This window comes from Dipodomys merriami, unplaced genomic scaffold (assembly GCF_024711535.1).
Source record: "Dipodomys merriami isolate MVZ:Mamm:240054 unplaced genomic scaffold, mDipMer1.0.p SCAF_35, whole genome shotgun sequence".
Lineage (NCBI taxonomy): Eukaryota > Metazoa > Chordata > Mammalia > Rodentia > Heteromyidae > Dipodomys > Dipodomys merriami.
Window position 1 is genome coordinate 12474833 of NW_027205048.1, and position 15746 is coordinate 12490578.

General features: G+C 46.7%; 1 protein-coding gene across 4 annotated transcripts in view; it reads left to right on the forward strand.

Moving 5' to 3' along the window:
- Window positions 1–15296, forward strand: part of Btbd16 (BTB domain containing 16) — a 45887-nt gene extending 30591 nt beyond the window's left edge. For all 4 annotated transcript variants that reach the window (XM_069987910.1, XM_069987913.1, XM_069987911.1 and 1 more), the window contains 6 exons: window positions 6314–6405; window positions 8808–8890; window positions 10512–10589; window positions 11845–11943; window positions 14013–14198; window positions 15160–15296. In XM_069987910.1, the coding sequence (XP_069844011.1) occupies window positions 6314–6405; window positions 8808–8890; window positions 10512–10589; window positions 11845–11943; window positions 14013–14198; window positions 15160–15228 (607 nt within the window). In that variant the 3' untranslated portion in view covers window positions 15229–15296. The remainder of the gene's footprint in view (window positions 1–6313; window positions 6406–8807; window positions 8891–10511; window positions 10590–11844; window positions 11944–14012; window positions 14199–15159) is intronic.
- The last annotated feature ends 450 nt before the right edge of the window (window positions 15297–15746 follow it).

The window sequence follows — 15746 nt, forward strand, 5'->3', positions numbered from 1 at the left end:
TGTCAGGTTGGCAGTGGGGGTGGATTTCTCCAGGAGTAGGGACGCACCTAAGTAGAGAAAGGAAGGCAGCCAAGGAACCTGCTGCCCCTGTCTGTATGGTAGGATCAGGGAGATGACCTGGAAAGAATGGTTGCAGAAGCAAAGACGGCCACAAGGATCATTCATTCACCCATCTGTTTTCTACGTGATGTGGTGGATGGGAGGAGGAGTGGTATTCCTACCTCTTCAGGTAGGAATCCATCATCATTTATTCAAAAAATAATGGGTTCTATGACAATTTATTTTATTTTGGTTTATAGTGAATTTGCATAGATCAGTCTGCTTATTGAACAGAGATATGGGGTTCTTTAAAGAAACACCTTTATTATCATTAAGTAGTTGTACAAAGGAGTTGCCATTTAACAATGCAGATTATGAATATAGTGCATCTTGATCAGTGACATACGGGTTTGTTAAATGCCTCTTGCTGGTATCATCTCTCATGTTTCTATGTGTGGCAAGGTCTCCCAAAGGAAACCCTGCAACTACCATGCTTCCCCAGTGTCTAACATGGATATTTATTCTCTGGTCTCCTGCCATCCCATTCACATCTCTTTAAGATTTGTACTTCATTTAAAACATACATTGTGATTGATTTATCTGTCCCTAAGTATAACTTTCACATCGATCGTGCACAGCCAGGACTTTACACTCCAATCCCATCAGGCAACAGCTGTTCCCTCACAGCTGAGAATGAATGATGCTTTGAGTGTTCTGTAGAAGGAATTTTAACCTCCAAAATATTTCACTTCAATGCTGGGAGCTACTCTGCATGGAATGCTCGGTAACTACGCTAGTCTCGCCAATTGACAGTAAATAGGCACAGGTGCTGTGTTTGCAAGGCCTGTGGAGCTCTGCAGGAAATGCACAGGGCCAGCGATGATTTGAGTCCTGATGTGCATGGATTTGACGCTGGATGACATCTTTCTCCCTCCAGGCTTGGGCACCACTGTGTATGTTATATCTCTACTGGCGCTCTCTTTCCAGGGCCAGGATTGGCCCTTCACTTCTACAGGAGCTTTGTGTATGCCCAGGCTCTGCAGGAGATTGGAAAACAGCCTTGTATTCTTCTTACCCCCATGTCTCCTCTTTTTGGCGTCTGGGACTGGGCTAGATCTGAGTGAACCCCTCTGAAAGGGTAAAGAAGCCAACTCATAGTCAAGTGTAACTGGACATTGTAATTGGGATCAGCGAAAGATCTTCCCATTTCCAAGGGAACTGGGTAAAACTTTTCTTATGATTACATGAATTACAGTTTAGAAGCTATACAATAACAAGATAAGTTCAGTTCTTAAACTGGTCACTGCACTAAATCAAAGGAGATTGCTGCTGAGTGTCCTTTAGCAATTATCAACTGGTCCTGCCTCTTCATTGTGCACTCTAGCAGAAGCCCTGGGTTGATAAAGGCTCCTTTGTGAAAATCGGTGGTAGAGCCAAGACCGACGTGAATCTCACAGGTCTCCTGACACATCATTTTACTATGAGATTTTAGGGCAGGGGCAAATCATAATAGATCTATATCTTTGGCCCTTAGTTGATTATTATCAAATGTGTCTTGCTCAGATGATCACTGAAAAGAGGTCATGGGTAGAGGCAGTGAAATTATTTCCCCTTTCTAGATTTCATTGGCCTCATCAGCTGAATCTCACCTTTCCTGTGCCCTGTCCAAATCGGATCCGGCCTTTACAGAAATGACCGAATATAGCTCCAGGGGGCTTTCCTGGATCCCCATCTAGACTCTGGATACATTCCTCCTCTGTGCTTCTTTTCTGCAGAAAGAACAAGAGCTTGTGCCAGCTGCATGGGTGTATACTAGCCTGATAACCCAACAAGCATTTTCTCCACACCCTTCCCACACATACTGTGTTCATGGAACCACCTAAGAGATCTGCCTGGTCATGCCCTGTGCCCCACAGGTCCCAAGTTCACTGATTTCTCCAGGGAAATAGCCCTGGATGCTACATCCCAGTGTGAGCAGAAGCTACATCTCCTTGTGATTCATGAAAGGCATTTGCAGAGGAAGCCACAGAGCATGCATGAGCCCAGGCTCCCCTGGGTGGGGGGGGAGGAGAGTTAAGGCGGGGAATGCTGATCTTTCTACTGCAGGACTCATTTAAAAATCATGAGTCACATGGACATGGGTGCCATCAAGTTGTTCTTAGAATTGTTCCATCCGGCCCTGTGCTCAGAGGCTGGTGTATTTGAGGACAAGAGGATTTCTCAGAATGCAGCTTTTGTGACTTGTCTGAACTTTGTCTTTTCTTGCTCTGGCCACTGGCTCTGTTTCCCTTCAGCTTGGCTCTCTGGAGTTTGAATCTCCCTTGTTCTCAAGATGGCAAATATGATTGATTTCTAGTTCTTTATAGCTCTCTACCCTTCCTCCCCTCTCTCCCCCCCCCCCCCACCCCGGATTGCTTCTTGGCTTTCCAGAATACAGAGAGACAGCAAAGTACATTTTCCACAATAGTGTGGAGAAACACAGGAGGAATCTGGATGTAGGTAATCATCAAAGAGGACCTAATGCTGATTGTAGCTGTCATTAGGCAAGATGCTAGTGAGTTTCGACCAGACTCAAGAACCAGAGCCATCCTGACCATCAGAGGGGACATGGGACTGGGTCTTGACAAGGTACCAACAGGACTTGGTTTGACAAATGAGTGTGGTGACAGCAGAGGCATATAGGCATGGAAATATGGCCTGGGGTAGCCTGGCCACCTAATGCTGGCATTGCTGGCATTCCTTGCAGATAAACTGTGGATGAATGGAGGGACAGAAGGGTAGAGTTGAAGCTGGAAAGTTGGGAGGGTACAGATTTTCAATCAACACAACCAGTGGACTGCAAGGGAACAACCAGGCACAGTCAGAGGCGTTGAGTAAAACCACGACTCAACAAAGCAGACATGAGACAAATCTCTGTCTTCCTAGAGTCTGAATCCAGGCAGCAGAGACAAACCATAGAGGAGGCCCGTGTTGGAGGCGGTCAGCTCTGATCTGAATCCCAGCTCTGCCGCTTCCTCTACTAAGACTTTGGCCAGCAGCCTAACCATTTTGTGGGGAGGCTGCCACACATACATCTTATCTGATGGGTGGGTATGTTCTGACCTAAGGAGAGGAACCAGCGTAGTATCTAGGAGTAGGATGGCCTGAGCAGTAGAGACATTGGGAGGTGAAGCTGGCTGGCCGCAGAGGGATTGTTTCATTCAGGGCACTTTGGGGTTTAGACCCAGAGGTCCATCTCTCCAGGTCTTTGTCACTGTTATGTTTTGACAAAAAGCCATGTTCTCCTCTTACTGTGAGCTATTGCCCCCAAATGTATATGTTTTTCCAACTTCATTTAAATGTTAATACATTATTTCAAATAGGTTTCAAGTAAGCTAAAGACACTTTTGACCTTCATTCTTTTTCTTATGGTAAAAGATACAGTACACAGAATCTAGCATTTTAACCATTTTTATGAACACATCAGTGTCATTAGTGCATTCGCTTTGTTATGTACCCATTTTACCTTTAGAAGCTGAAACTGTACTCACGGAAGTCCCTTTTTTCCTCCTCTCTAGCCTCTGCCATTTTCTGTCTCTGTTGACGTCATAATTCTAGCACCTCATAGAGTAGAATCATACAATATTTGGCCTATTTCATAAAGGTTCACCTATGCTCTTGCGCATTTCAGAATACCCCAGGGTATTCTGCGGTATTTTCTGCTGGGCTAGCAGAGCCATGAATCTTACACTCAGCAGGGAGAGTAACTGATGGGAAGGAAGATGATGGAAGGCCTGAGGGCACCTTAAAACTGCCATGTGCACCCTCAGAGAGAGACTTGCCTTTCTGGAGGTGTGGAGGCAGTTTGCATGGGGAGCCAGCCCCAGTACCAATCTGGCAATGTCTTGCAATACCAAGGAACTGTGAACTGTCTTCCCTAGAGACACCATGCCCTGGGGCTTCTCAGAAACTTTAGGAAGCCGGAAATGTGTTACAGAAAAATACATCTAAAACACGTGAGATCTTTTCCCAGGCAGAACTTGGTGCCAGGAAAACTATGCCTAGCCTTGTTTCCATCAACACAGCCATTCACAGAAGCCTCCAGACTCAGCAGCCCTCCTCTTCCTATTCTATGTCACACCAGGCACACTCATTCACCCTCCAGCCAGGAGGGCACAGAGGCTTCTGAATGAACCCAGACAGAACGCACCAGGTGAGATAGAAAAGGCCTGGGGTTGGACCCATGAGGTCGGCCTGGCCGCCTCTGGCAAAGGATCTGATCTGGGTGATACTGACTGGCTCCAGGAGATGAGCCCTGTTCTTGGGCCTTTTGAGAGTTTAGAAACACAGAGGCTGAGAATACCATCATCTTCCTTGGCCTTAGCTCATGGCCTGGGTGACTTTGAAGGTGGTAATGATGAGAAATACCATGGAATCACTCTGCACAACCAGCCTGAGGTCCAGCTCACTTCGGAACAGGAAGGCAATGGTGCCAAGCACTTTCCAGACACTGTCATCTTGACTTCATCCATCTACCAAAAGAGGCACATGTGGCTGTTGTTCCCACTTGAGAGCGAAGGAGATCGAAGCTCAGGGTGGCCTAGTCATGTTTGATGGGTGGCTGGACCCTAACTGGACCTTGGTGTCTTCCAGCTCCATTGGTCAATGAGCTAACTGTGATTCTTCCAGGTCAGTCATGAGATGAACATCCTCACTACTTCCTTCTCTGCCCCAGGTCTCTTCCCAAATCCACCGAGACAAAAGGCTTCTCCACAGAGGCCTTGGCTTGTGGTCCCTCGGGTCTGAGTGGCACACAATGGGAAGATGGAGGCCGTGGGACCTCCTGTACTTACAGCAGCACAGAGCATTGGAACCGGGGCCTGGTGTCTTCCTAGTCAGAGGGAAAACACATCCCCTGAGCCCTGCCCTGACACTGCTGTGCATCTGATTGTTTTGAAGCTCCACGTCCAGCTGGTACTCAGTGCTTGGGGACAGCCCAGCCGGGGAAGCCCCAGCCATAGGCACTTAGCAAGGCCAGGAGGGAGCATGGCTGGCCCCTTCCCGACACCCACAGTGCCCATGATGGAGGCGTCAGCTGTTCTTCCATTAAATGGTGACAGAGGCAGAGAAGGAACCAGCCTCCAAGTCAGTAAATAGAACAGGTGCACACGCATGTTAACTGTCACTCAAAAACACCTGTGTGCTTAGGACACCAGCAGCCCCAGCTCCACACATCTTAGGTAATGGAGAGCTGGTTCCAAGAATAACAGTCCTACAATTCTGGAAGCATTTTTCTATCTGACAGACACGGAAGTATATGTACGAATAAATATTCATTGAATTGAATCAGAATGCATTTGTCTTGTGTCCCATCCTTCTCAGCACCCCTAGATCTAGCTCCTGGGACCACTGAGAATCAGAGTTCCTGGAGATTCCCAGGAACCCCCAAATCTGTGCAGGTCAGCAGGATCCCCAGCACAGGCAGGGCTCAGAGCCAAGGGTGTGTCGGGTCCGGCTGGGACAGGGTGTTATTTGGACTCTTGGTTCATGGAAAAGCAATCTAAAAGTTCCCTTGGCTGGTCTTATGCAAGATCTTCCCCGAGGGAGTGACCATGTATTTCCAAAGAGATTTGAAAAAAGTATCCCCCATTGTCCCATTTGGGGAAAAATGACCATTTTCTTAAGCCAATTATTTCAAAACAAGAGTGATGGATGTGTGTCTGCATATGAATGTCCTCTAGGGGACTTGGAGTGCCAGCTAGCCCTGAGCTGCTGCCTGTGTGGTAATGAATGGGCATTTCCCACAGACCCTGGCTGTAATAGAATGGAAGCTGAAGTCAGCCACGGAAATGAGTTACCCTGCACAGCTGCTCTTCTTTTCCTCCTAATTCTACCAGTAAGTCCTTTTAAAGGGGCTAATTTCATCACTCATTACAAGAAGGCATCACCTGCCCCAGGCTGAAGTACTGACCGAGCCTCCAGTTTTCTTCTGTAAAAGGTAGCTGCAGGTCTTTGCCCTGTCTGTCCCACAGGAAGTTTGTGAAACTCAGGGGAGAGAGTATAGATTGAAATCCTCTATAGATAACATGGTCCTGTTGTCATCCTGCCTGTCATTCCATACATACTTGTTGGGCACCTCCTGGAAACACAGATTGTGTGCTGCCCAGGGGAACCAAGGTACACATGGTTCTAATGGAGAAATGACCAGCCTCTTTGACATGGCCGGCAGTAGACTCCATTTGTTCCCAAAAGCAGTTTACTGAAGGTTCCTATTCTTCTTTTTGCCTCCGCAAAGCTTCCCCAAGAAGTGTTGCTTTCTGGAACGCGACATAGGACAGGGCTGGATGCCGCTCTTCCTTTGCTTGCGTCTGCACAACATCACCAGCGGTAAGTGACGTGGTGGCATGTGTGGGACCTGCCCCGCCCTCAGCTGCTCCTCAGAAACCTGACTGGGAGTTGTCAAAAAAAAATCAGCTGAAATCTAGTTGTGTCACTTCTGAGCTGTGTGACTTTGGGAAAGGCACATAACCATTGGGTCTCAGTTTCCTCATCTGCAAAATGAGGACCATCAGGGATGCCAATAAATTGGATGATGGATAGGTTACAGAGCTGCTGAAGGCTGTTTTCTTGCTCTGTGATTGGGTGGCTGGTCCGAGCATGGGATTCACATCTGGACCATTTGCCTACCAGTGTTGACACACTGGACCAGTTGAACTATTTGTCCCTGAAGGTCAATTATTTTTTCAAGACCTCTATCAAGGAAAATATTAGCTTCAGTACTATAGATACTGTTCATCAAACACGTATTGGTTTCTGGAAATCCTTAGTATTTCTGCTCCAACTTTACCACCTGTTTTACAAGGCCTAATTCAGGCTGGTTCTACCCTTTGCACCAATTTCTGGGCTGTGGATAGTAACACCCAGGCTCTCTTTGATTTCCAGTCTGCCCAGGCTGTCTCAACTTCCATTTTGCACTTCCTCATGACATGTGTACCCAAAATGGACCAAATGTAAAGCAAAGTAGAAGACCAGGAGAGGAGCTCTCGATAGTTTATTGGCTGAATCTTTGTGGCATGCTAGTTGACTTGGACACAATGTTATAACATCTCCCCTACCAATATGTCAGAACCATTTCCTATGAGATAGTACGATGCTTCATGACATATTCTGCACAAACCAGGGATAAATTCTCTAACTGAATAGGGATAAGAGACAAGTTGTTCAATTGACCCCAAAGCTCTAGGTCTGTGTCCAGCAATAGGCTTGTATTTCAGCCTTGCTGGGCACAGGGAAATGGCACCTGCAGCTAGAAGAGGGAGAGAAATTGGAGAGTGTGTTCTGGACAATTCAGAGCACCTCTCCCGGGGAGATTACTGTATCCAAAAGGAACTTGGAGAACCTTTAAATGTTAATGAGACATAATAAATCCAGGCATGGCTGATGGAACCAGTTTTGTCTAAGCGGCTTTTAGACTCCACCAGCACTGATCACCTCATTCAAATCCCCTTACCAGCCAGGTGGAGATTTGTGTGTGTGTTGGAAAGGGAAATGGGCCATGACTTAGAAACATCTTTTGGATTCCTAGGATCTTGGGAATGGAGATGTAAGGAAGTGTATTGGGGAAAAAGTTGCAATAGAAGAACATTTAAACTGGACCAATGGACAGCTCAAATGTCTCATTTCCTTTTTCCTTGCAGTATTTTTTAAAATAATATTGTGAGAACAGAAATATCTTAGAAGAGTGTAGTCAGTTGGTTGAAGTTGACCTTGGAGGTCATTGAAGGGGGTTTTGTGGTGGTGGTGGTGGTGGTGGTGGTGGTGGTGGTGGTGGTGGTGGTGGTGGTGGTGGTGGTGGTGGTGGTGGTGTGTGTGTGTGTGTGTGTGTGTGTGTGTGTGTGTGTGTGTGTGTGTGTGTGTGTGTGTGTGTGTGTGTGTGTGTGTGTGTGTGTGTGTGTGTGAATACTGGACTTGAACTCAAGGCCTGGGCACTGTCCTTTAACTTTTTTCCCTCAAGGCTAGCGTTCTACCTCTTGAGCCACTGCTCTACTTCCAACATTTTGCTGGCTAACTGGAGATAACTCTCATGGACATTTCTGCCTGGACTGGCTTCAAACCATGATCCTCCGATCTCAGTCTGCTAGAATTTGGTCTTTCCTTTAATGTATATCTCCACTATTCACTTGGCAACAGCATTTTCCTTTGGGCTCATTAGGAACATATTTCTTCTAAAATACGTGAAACTTCAATGCATTAATGGGTGACACAAAAAAATTCCTACTAAAGTTGAAAATGCCCTCTAGTTTGGAGTGAATCCATCCTCTCCTTTGGCAGTTTGTTTGCAGTGAGAGTCTTTATTTTATTTTATTTTTTATTTTATTTTATTTTGGGTCCAGTCGTGGGGCCTGAACTCTGGGCCTGGGCGCTGTCCCTCAGCTCTTTAGCTCAAGGCTAGCGCTCTACCACTTGAGCCACAACACCACTTCTGGCTTTTTTCTTTTTGCTTCTGTGGTGCTAAGGAATTGAATCCAGGGCCTCAGGCATGCAAGGCAAGCGCTCCACCACTGAGCCACCTTCCCAGCCCTTAGAGTCTTTTTTTTAAAAAATGAATGCACTGGGAGTATAAAAGAAACAGCCTGTGTATAACCCCAGCGATGCTGAAGCATCTATTTCTATTTTATCAACTAACCCTCTCCTTTCCCTCAACGCCTCAGCCACACTTGGCAAGTCACACTTGGCAGCTCTGGTATGAATAAAGCCGTAAACACTCTCTCCCTCTGTGATTCTCCCAGGCAGGGATCTGGAGGAAATAAGGCACATTAACTTCTTCCCGGAGTCCTGGCTGGTCCGGGTGACAGCCAACCACTACTTCACAGTGAGTCATCCCTACCAGGAGCACTTCTCTGACTCTGCTTCCTCTCTGACTTTGCTTTTGCTGGGGATGTGTTCCACACTGGAACCTCTGGGCCCCTGAGGTCAGGACCTAGCTGTGAGGATGTGGAGAAGGCCCAGCCCCAGGATCCTGCTGTTCGGGGCCTTTGCCCCGCTGCTCCAGAGAGTTTCATGGGGTGGAAGAACTTGATCACGCTACCACACCCCCCTGCAAACCAAGGCCTTACAGGACACAAACATAACATATACTTCTTCTTGAAAATGTCCCACATACATAGACGTAGAAAGAACGAAAATGAGTACTCTCAGATCAACCAACCAAGGACTCCTATTTATTACCGCTCAGTTTTTTAAATATATATATCTATATAGATATATAGATATATCTATATCAATATAAAATGTACTCAATCAAATGCACCTTTAATGGTTACAGCCTTCCCACCAAGAGTATGTGATCCAGCCAATGATACTTAGTCATTCTTTTATTGCAGAAAATGTGTGGTGTTCCTATTTATTATTATAATTGGTCATGTGAAGAATGTATTTTCACATAATGGTTTGGTTTATTTTACTATAATTTGACTTATTTTCTTATGGGTGATTCCCCAAGATAGAAATGCTCAAAGAAGGACTGTGCTCCTTTTATTCTTTTATACATATTAATAAATGTCAGGGCCAAATTACTCTTCCCCCAGATATAATGAGCATTCGTCCCTTTGTACATACTCAACAACATTAGACATTTTAATTTCAAAACACATTTTGTTTATTAAGAAGGGAACAATTGCATCTCATTTGAAAATCTGTATTTCCTTTATTACCAGTAAATATGGTCATGCATTCCCACATGTCCCCTTTGTGAATTGTCAATGCACACTGGCATACTTTTTGTGCATTTCCAATTGTGCATTTTTAGAACTAAAGCAGGGCAGTGTTCGAGTTCTGATGATGTGTGAATCACTAGTTAAAATGCAGCCAGCTACACAAATCCTTATTGTGATGTGTGAACCAAAGCTCCAAGCTCCAGCTCTCTCCGTGTTCAGTGACAACTCCACCAACTCATGCTTCTCCATGACACAGCTCAGAGCCGGACTCCAATAGAACAGCTGAAGAACATTCACTGGGCTGACACCTCAGGAAGTCCCGCCCCCCCTCTTCCTGCCCTCTGACCTTCCCCATGCCTTTCCTTTTGTCCTTTGCTCCCTCCCAGAGTCATTCCCTCCAGTCTCCTCTCTCCTTTCCCTGACCCTCAGGGTGGAGCCTGCCATGTGGGAACTTGTTCTTGGTGAAATGATCAAATTCTGTCTTTGCTTCATGATCGAGATGCAGATGTACACATTGTATTTCCCCATGAGAAGACCTGGACACGTTTTCTTTCTATCTTTGCTGTATCCTCTGAAAGCACTGAGAACAAAACCTAGCACATAGTAGGCTTTCAGTACATACTTGTAGATCAGATGAGTGACTGAATGTGAAGTCTGAAGACAAACTGTCTTCCCAGGATGCCGGGGACTGGGATCCAGGTCCTGGCTTGAAGATGGTGACAAGCAGGCCTCTCGGTACCCGAGGGTGCTGGTCAGCTGTGTGCATTTCCCTTCCAGCTGGAGAACGGGGGTGATATGGCCCACTTGAGAGAATTCTCCTCGCAGGCTATGAGATTTGGGATGATCGTTAACAAGGTACTGAAATCTGGGCCCTCAGTGGGGAAGAGCTCTCCCTCTAAATCTTGTAGGATGGCCCGTGACCAGGCTGACCTCTATGAGGGAGGTCAGGGCACCCATAGGTCATGAAGTTCACAAGACAAGGGCCTGGGACACATCATTTAGCAATCTGATCTACGTGCCCCAAATTAGGAGGAGCAACTGTTCTGATTTTCCCAGGATGGAAGAGGGTATTCATGGGGTTTGAGGCCACCAGGAAAGGCCTGGGGAAAGTCTGTGTTATCTTACCTGTTCTCCACTCCAAGTCCATGTTGAAGGGTGAATTTGTTCTTGGGAAGCCATCCTTTTTTTTTTTTTTTTGTCTGTAGGGGGGGCTCAAACTCTGGGCCTGGGCACTGTCCCTCAGCTCTTTAGCTCAAGATGAGTGTTCTACCACTTGAGCCACAGCGCCACTTCCGGTTTTCTGAGTGGTTTATTAGAGATAAGAGTCTCACAGACTTTTCCTGCCTGGGCTGGCTTTGAACTGTGATCCTCAGATCTCAGCTTCCTGAATAGCTAGGATTACAGGCATGAGCCACTGGTGCCTGGTCAGGAAGCTATTCTTTTGGATCCTGGAATCAGGCAGCAGTGGGTTGCTGCACCTTGGCACTCAGCCACAGGGCAGTGGCAGGAGCTGGTGCCTGGGCTGTGTCTTGGGTTTGCTGGGAGAGACACTGTTCTCCATGGAATGGCTGCTCTCCTGAAAAGGCTCTCAGCAGGGCCCACAAAAGAATTCATGTTTCTGGGACTCAAGGCTCTGAGTGTGCCATTTGAGAGATGCCCTCAGTCAGTCCCTCCAAAGTGGGCAAACGGTAGACGACCAAGACCTTTTTATTTTGTGTGCTGGCACTGGGCCTTGAGCTCAGAGCTTCTTCATTCACAGCCTCCGCTTCACCACTAGAACCATACTTCCAGTTCTAGAACTTCTTGCAAGTACCATGAGTAGGGAGAGTCTCTGGGGCCCATGAGATTGGAACCAAATGCTTGGTTTCAGAGATCTACACACCACAAATCATCACCCACAAGTCAATTCCTTCCTCACTAAGGAACAGGCAAAGGAATGGATCCCAACAGTCAGTAGTCACTGAGTAGTGACAGTAGTAATCAGTTGTCACCTGAGTTGTTGTTCCTCTTTGTTATTGCTAGAATATGCTTGTATGTTTGGCTGTGTCCTCTCATCTTTCGATCCTGAAGATTTCTCCCTTCACCTTGATGTTTCTCTTTCCCAATGTAGGATTTTACCACTTACTCAAGGATAATTTCTCTATATGGATTCTTTTTTGAGATAAAGGGGATCAAACATGACGCAACCTCTTACAGCTTTTCCATGCAGGTAAGAAGAATGGAATGCAGACAAGGTACATCTTTAAAGTCAATCCATTCCTATTGGATTAATAATAACCAGTGCATCAAGAACTAAGAACCATGTTGGTGGGGGAGAGAAGGGATAGTAGGAGAAAAACAAAGAAGGGGGTAACAATGCTCACCAAGAAAAGTACTCATTATGTTACTCATGTAACTGTAACTCCTCTCTACAGCATCTTTACAATTAAAAAAAAAAAAAAAAGAACCACGTTGGTTGTAGCATAAGCATCGCATATTGTGTGTTGTGGCCATGGAGACAGATGGGGCTGTCTACCCTGAGCAACTTTGTGCTTCCCATGACCTCTATTGATAAAGACAGGGTTGAATTCCAGCCTTCTCTTGGAAACCCGCCTATCCTCAGCTTGTGAGTGATGGCTGGAGCCTGGAAGATGGTCATCCTTCCGTGGAAGCCACACACAGTGCCCACAGCAGGAGAAGGGGTGAGGTGATGGGGAGTGGCTCAGCCAGGTGGAAGGTGGGATGCCTGAAGTATCAGGAGGGTGGAGGATTTCTCAGTGCTCCTACTGGACTCTTAGGAGGGGCAGAAGAGGGCCGATTAAGAGCAGAGAGCCGGACTTCCTGGTGAACTAGGTGAGCGTGGCAGGTCTCATGTACCTCCCGTCTTTAAGTCGGAAAGTGACAGGACCTGCCGTGGGTTGAATGTGGTGATTTGTGCAAGGGGCTTGGGACAAGGCCCTGTTTCAACACATATAACCGGAAGGGTTTTTTTTGTTTTGCTGTTTGTTTTTTGGTTTCTGTTCTGGGGATGGAACTCAGGAGCGCAGGGAGGCTCAGCAGAGTACATGCACTCTACCACTGAGCTACACCCCCAGGCAACCCTGTGTGTGTTGGTGATAGTTTGATGATGATGATGATGATGATGGTGATTACTACTGTGGTGGAGGATTACTAAATCACACTTAGGATCTGTTAAGAAGTCTCTCTTCTCTAAATGCAATCTTCTTGAAAAACCTTATCATATTCATATGTTTATTACCACTGCCGGTCACTGTACCAAGAATGTTGGGGAACTTTGACTAAATGAAGGAAGGAAGAGATGGACAAAATTAATAAGCGAACAAATGACGAAACCCAAGTTTTAGTTTCAACTTTGCCTCTACCTTCTAATATTCCCTGGAACAAGTCCCTTTCCCTTGGGTGGCTGTTCTTAGTCACTAGTCCCCTGGGCAGCCTCCCTGTGCAATGAAGTTACTGGATGGAAGAGATGGATTTTGACCACCAACCACAAAGCCCCTGGGAACACTGTGCTGGAGTAGTTCTCTTAATTTTTATTTTATTGTTATTTTATAAAGGTGATGGACAGAGGGGTTACAGTTACGTAAGTCAGGTAATGAATACATTTATTTTTGGACAATGTCATCCCTTCTCTCCCCCTCCCTTTCCGCCCCCCCCCGTCTCTCTCTCTCTCCCAGTTTTTTCCCTCCTGCCCCCACCCACAAGTTATATAGTTCATTTTCGATATAGTGCCTAGTGAGTACCTCTGCTGCATTTGTTCACCCTTTCTCCCTCCATTTCTATGTCTCCCCCCTTACCCTCCCACAGACAGATCAGTGAACAACCAAGGCAAAAAGAAAAGAAAATAAAAATAACAACAAAGGGAAAAAACTCTTGTTTCCACTTCCTGGAGTTCATGTTGATCAATATTATTTGATGTGATCAGAGGCACAGAGGCGTTGTGCCTTTGTGATCCTCCCCTAAGGATGTCCCGTGTGATTTATCATGTGCTGGTGTATGTTGGCATTTTAATTCCAGCCAAATGATAGACACTTGGCTTGTTAGTGTTTTTTGCAGATTGGCTAAAATCTAGGCAGCCCACAGGCCTGCAGCTTGTGTCTGGTGAGGGCTGGAATACCAATGGTGGCTCTTGAAAACCACCCTTCTGGGAAGGGTCCTTGTTGCTCTCTGCACATGTGAAACAGGAGTGTGTCTCAGAAGCCATGTGTCACTTGTTCTGGTCTCCTCGGTCACTGGCCCACATGGCAGATGGCCCACTGAGACAAATCATCCTCTTTGCAGAGAGTAAAGCACACAGACCTGGAGTGCCCAGCTCTCTGTGAGTATATCACCATCAGCGTGAAAGCCGAGCGCCTCGTCACGTACCAGATCAGAGCCTATACCTTCGTGGAGGGCAAATGGCAGCAGTTCGAGACCAACCAGATCACACAGAAGTTCCGGTGCAACAAAAAATGCTGTAAAAGCTACGTGAGCATTCCCTGTTGCCTCTGTCTGCTCTTCTCTCTTTCCTTTCTTCTTTGCTTTTTCTCTCCCCTGGCCTCTACTAGGGAACCCTGGCTTCCAATCTTTAGTGATCTAAAGGAGGAGCCTTCTCAGTTTCTTTGGGCATGGTTCCAAAGAATGCTAAAGAGAAACCTTCTGGAAAGAACCTAAATTGTTTGTGTGGCGACTCAGGAGGGTGTGTTTGATACCAGTGCTGGTATCCACTGGTACCTATGCCTAGCCCGTCTATTTCCCCGAAATCCTGGCCGGGGCTACCTGCCTTCCCCTGACTGACCAACTCAGTGGGTGCAGCCAGCATCTGGGCAGGAGCAGCACCTTCTACGGGTGTGATCCTGAAATGGTCAGAAAGCCTAGGGAGGACTTTGAATGTGAATTCAAAGACATCTGGGGCCTCCTCTGCTGCCTACAAGGGACAGGGACTGTCCTGTAGAGCAGAGAGCCCTTCGTGGTCCTGCTGGCTCTGTCAGCATCACCTAGGGGCTGTAAGCATCTAGCTTGGAGACTGGCCAGACTGGAGACTGCATGCGCCCTGCAGGGGCCTGGGTTTCTGTGGATACAATCTTCCAGGTTGCTTCTGGCGATGCTGGAAGTCTGCAGTAGCAATTTCCTTTGTGGGCTGGGGGGAGGTGGGCTGCTGGTGGGAGGGAACATGGGAACATGGAGGAGGCTTCCTTTGAAAGGCTGGGGAGGGCCGTCACCTGGATCACGTGCTGGCTATGCAGCCCTGCTTCCTTCCTCTAGGACCCCTCCCAAGCTGTACTCTTGAGGTTTGGGCCTTCATTTTGTATTTATGCCTCAGATGTTAAGTTATTTAGAAACCTTGCCTTAATGATTCGAGGTGTAGCCTTCCTCTTCCCCTTTTGGAGGTTCTGACTGTGTTCTCACCCTAAAAGACCCCTTTGCTGTGTTTTGTTTCACATTGCAGGTCTTGAAAATCCAAACTGTGGGAAGCCCAATCTATGCAAGTTTCGCATTCATCTTCCCAGTAACTTGATAGTTTCCAGAAGAATCTATGAGATATGACATCACCTATCTGCTTAAAAGGAAATAAAATGACATTCGAGGGGGGTGTCTAGTGTCCACCTGCCTGCTCTCATGGTCATAGTCCCACATTTGTGGCTCTTAAGGATGGCAGGTGTCAGAGTCATACACCTACTTGTCATTCTTGGCCACAAAGCACACCATATCTAGCTTCTTGGGGTGTTTTAAGAGCACCTTGGTAACAACAGACTTCCACCAAGAGCTCCAGTACTTCCTTCATGTCCCAGATCTACTTGGTACACAGAATATCATCATCCCTGGCTGCTTTGGCTCATTTAGAGCAAGAAGTAAGAAGGGATGGATGCAATTACCAGGCTTGGTGTAACTTAACATATTTAGCACCCTACTCTTTTTTTTGTGGGGTGGGAGTACCATTACTGGGACTTGAACTTAGGACTTAAGCACTGTCCCTTAGCTATTTTGCTCAAGGCTGGTGCTCTACAATGTGAGCCACAGCTCCACTCCCAGCTT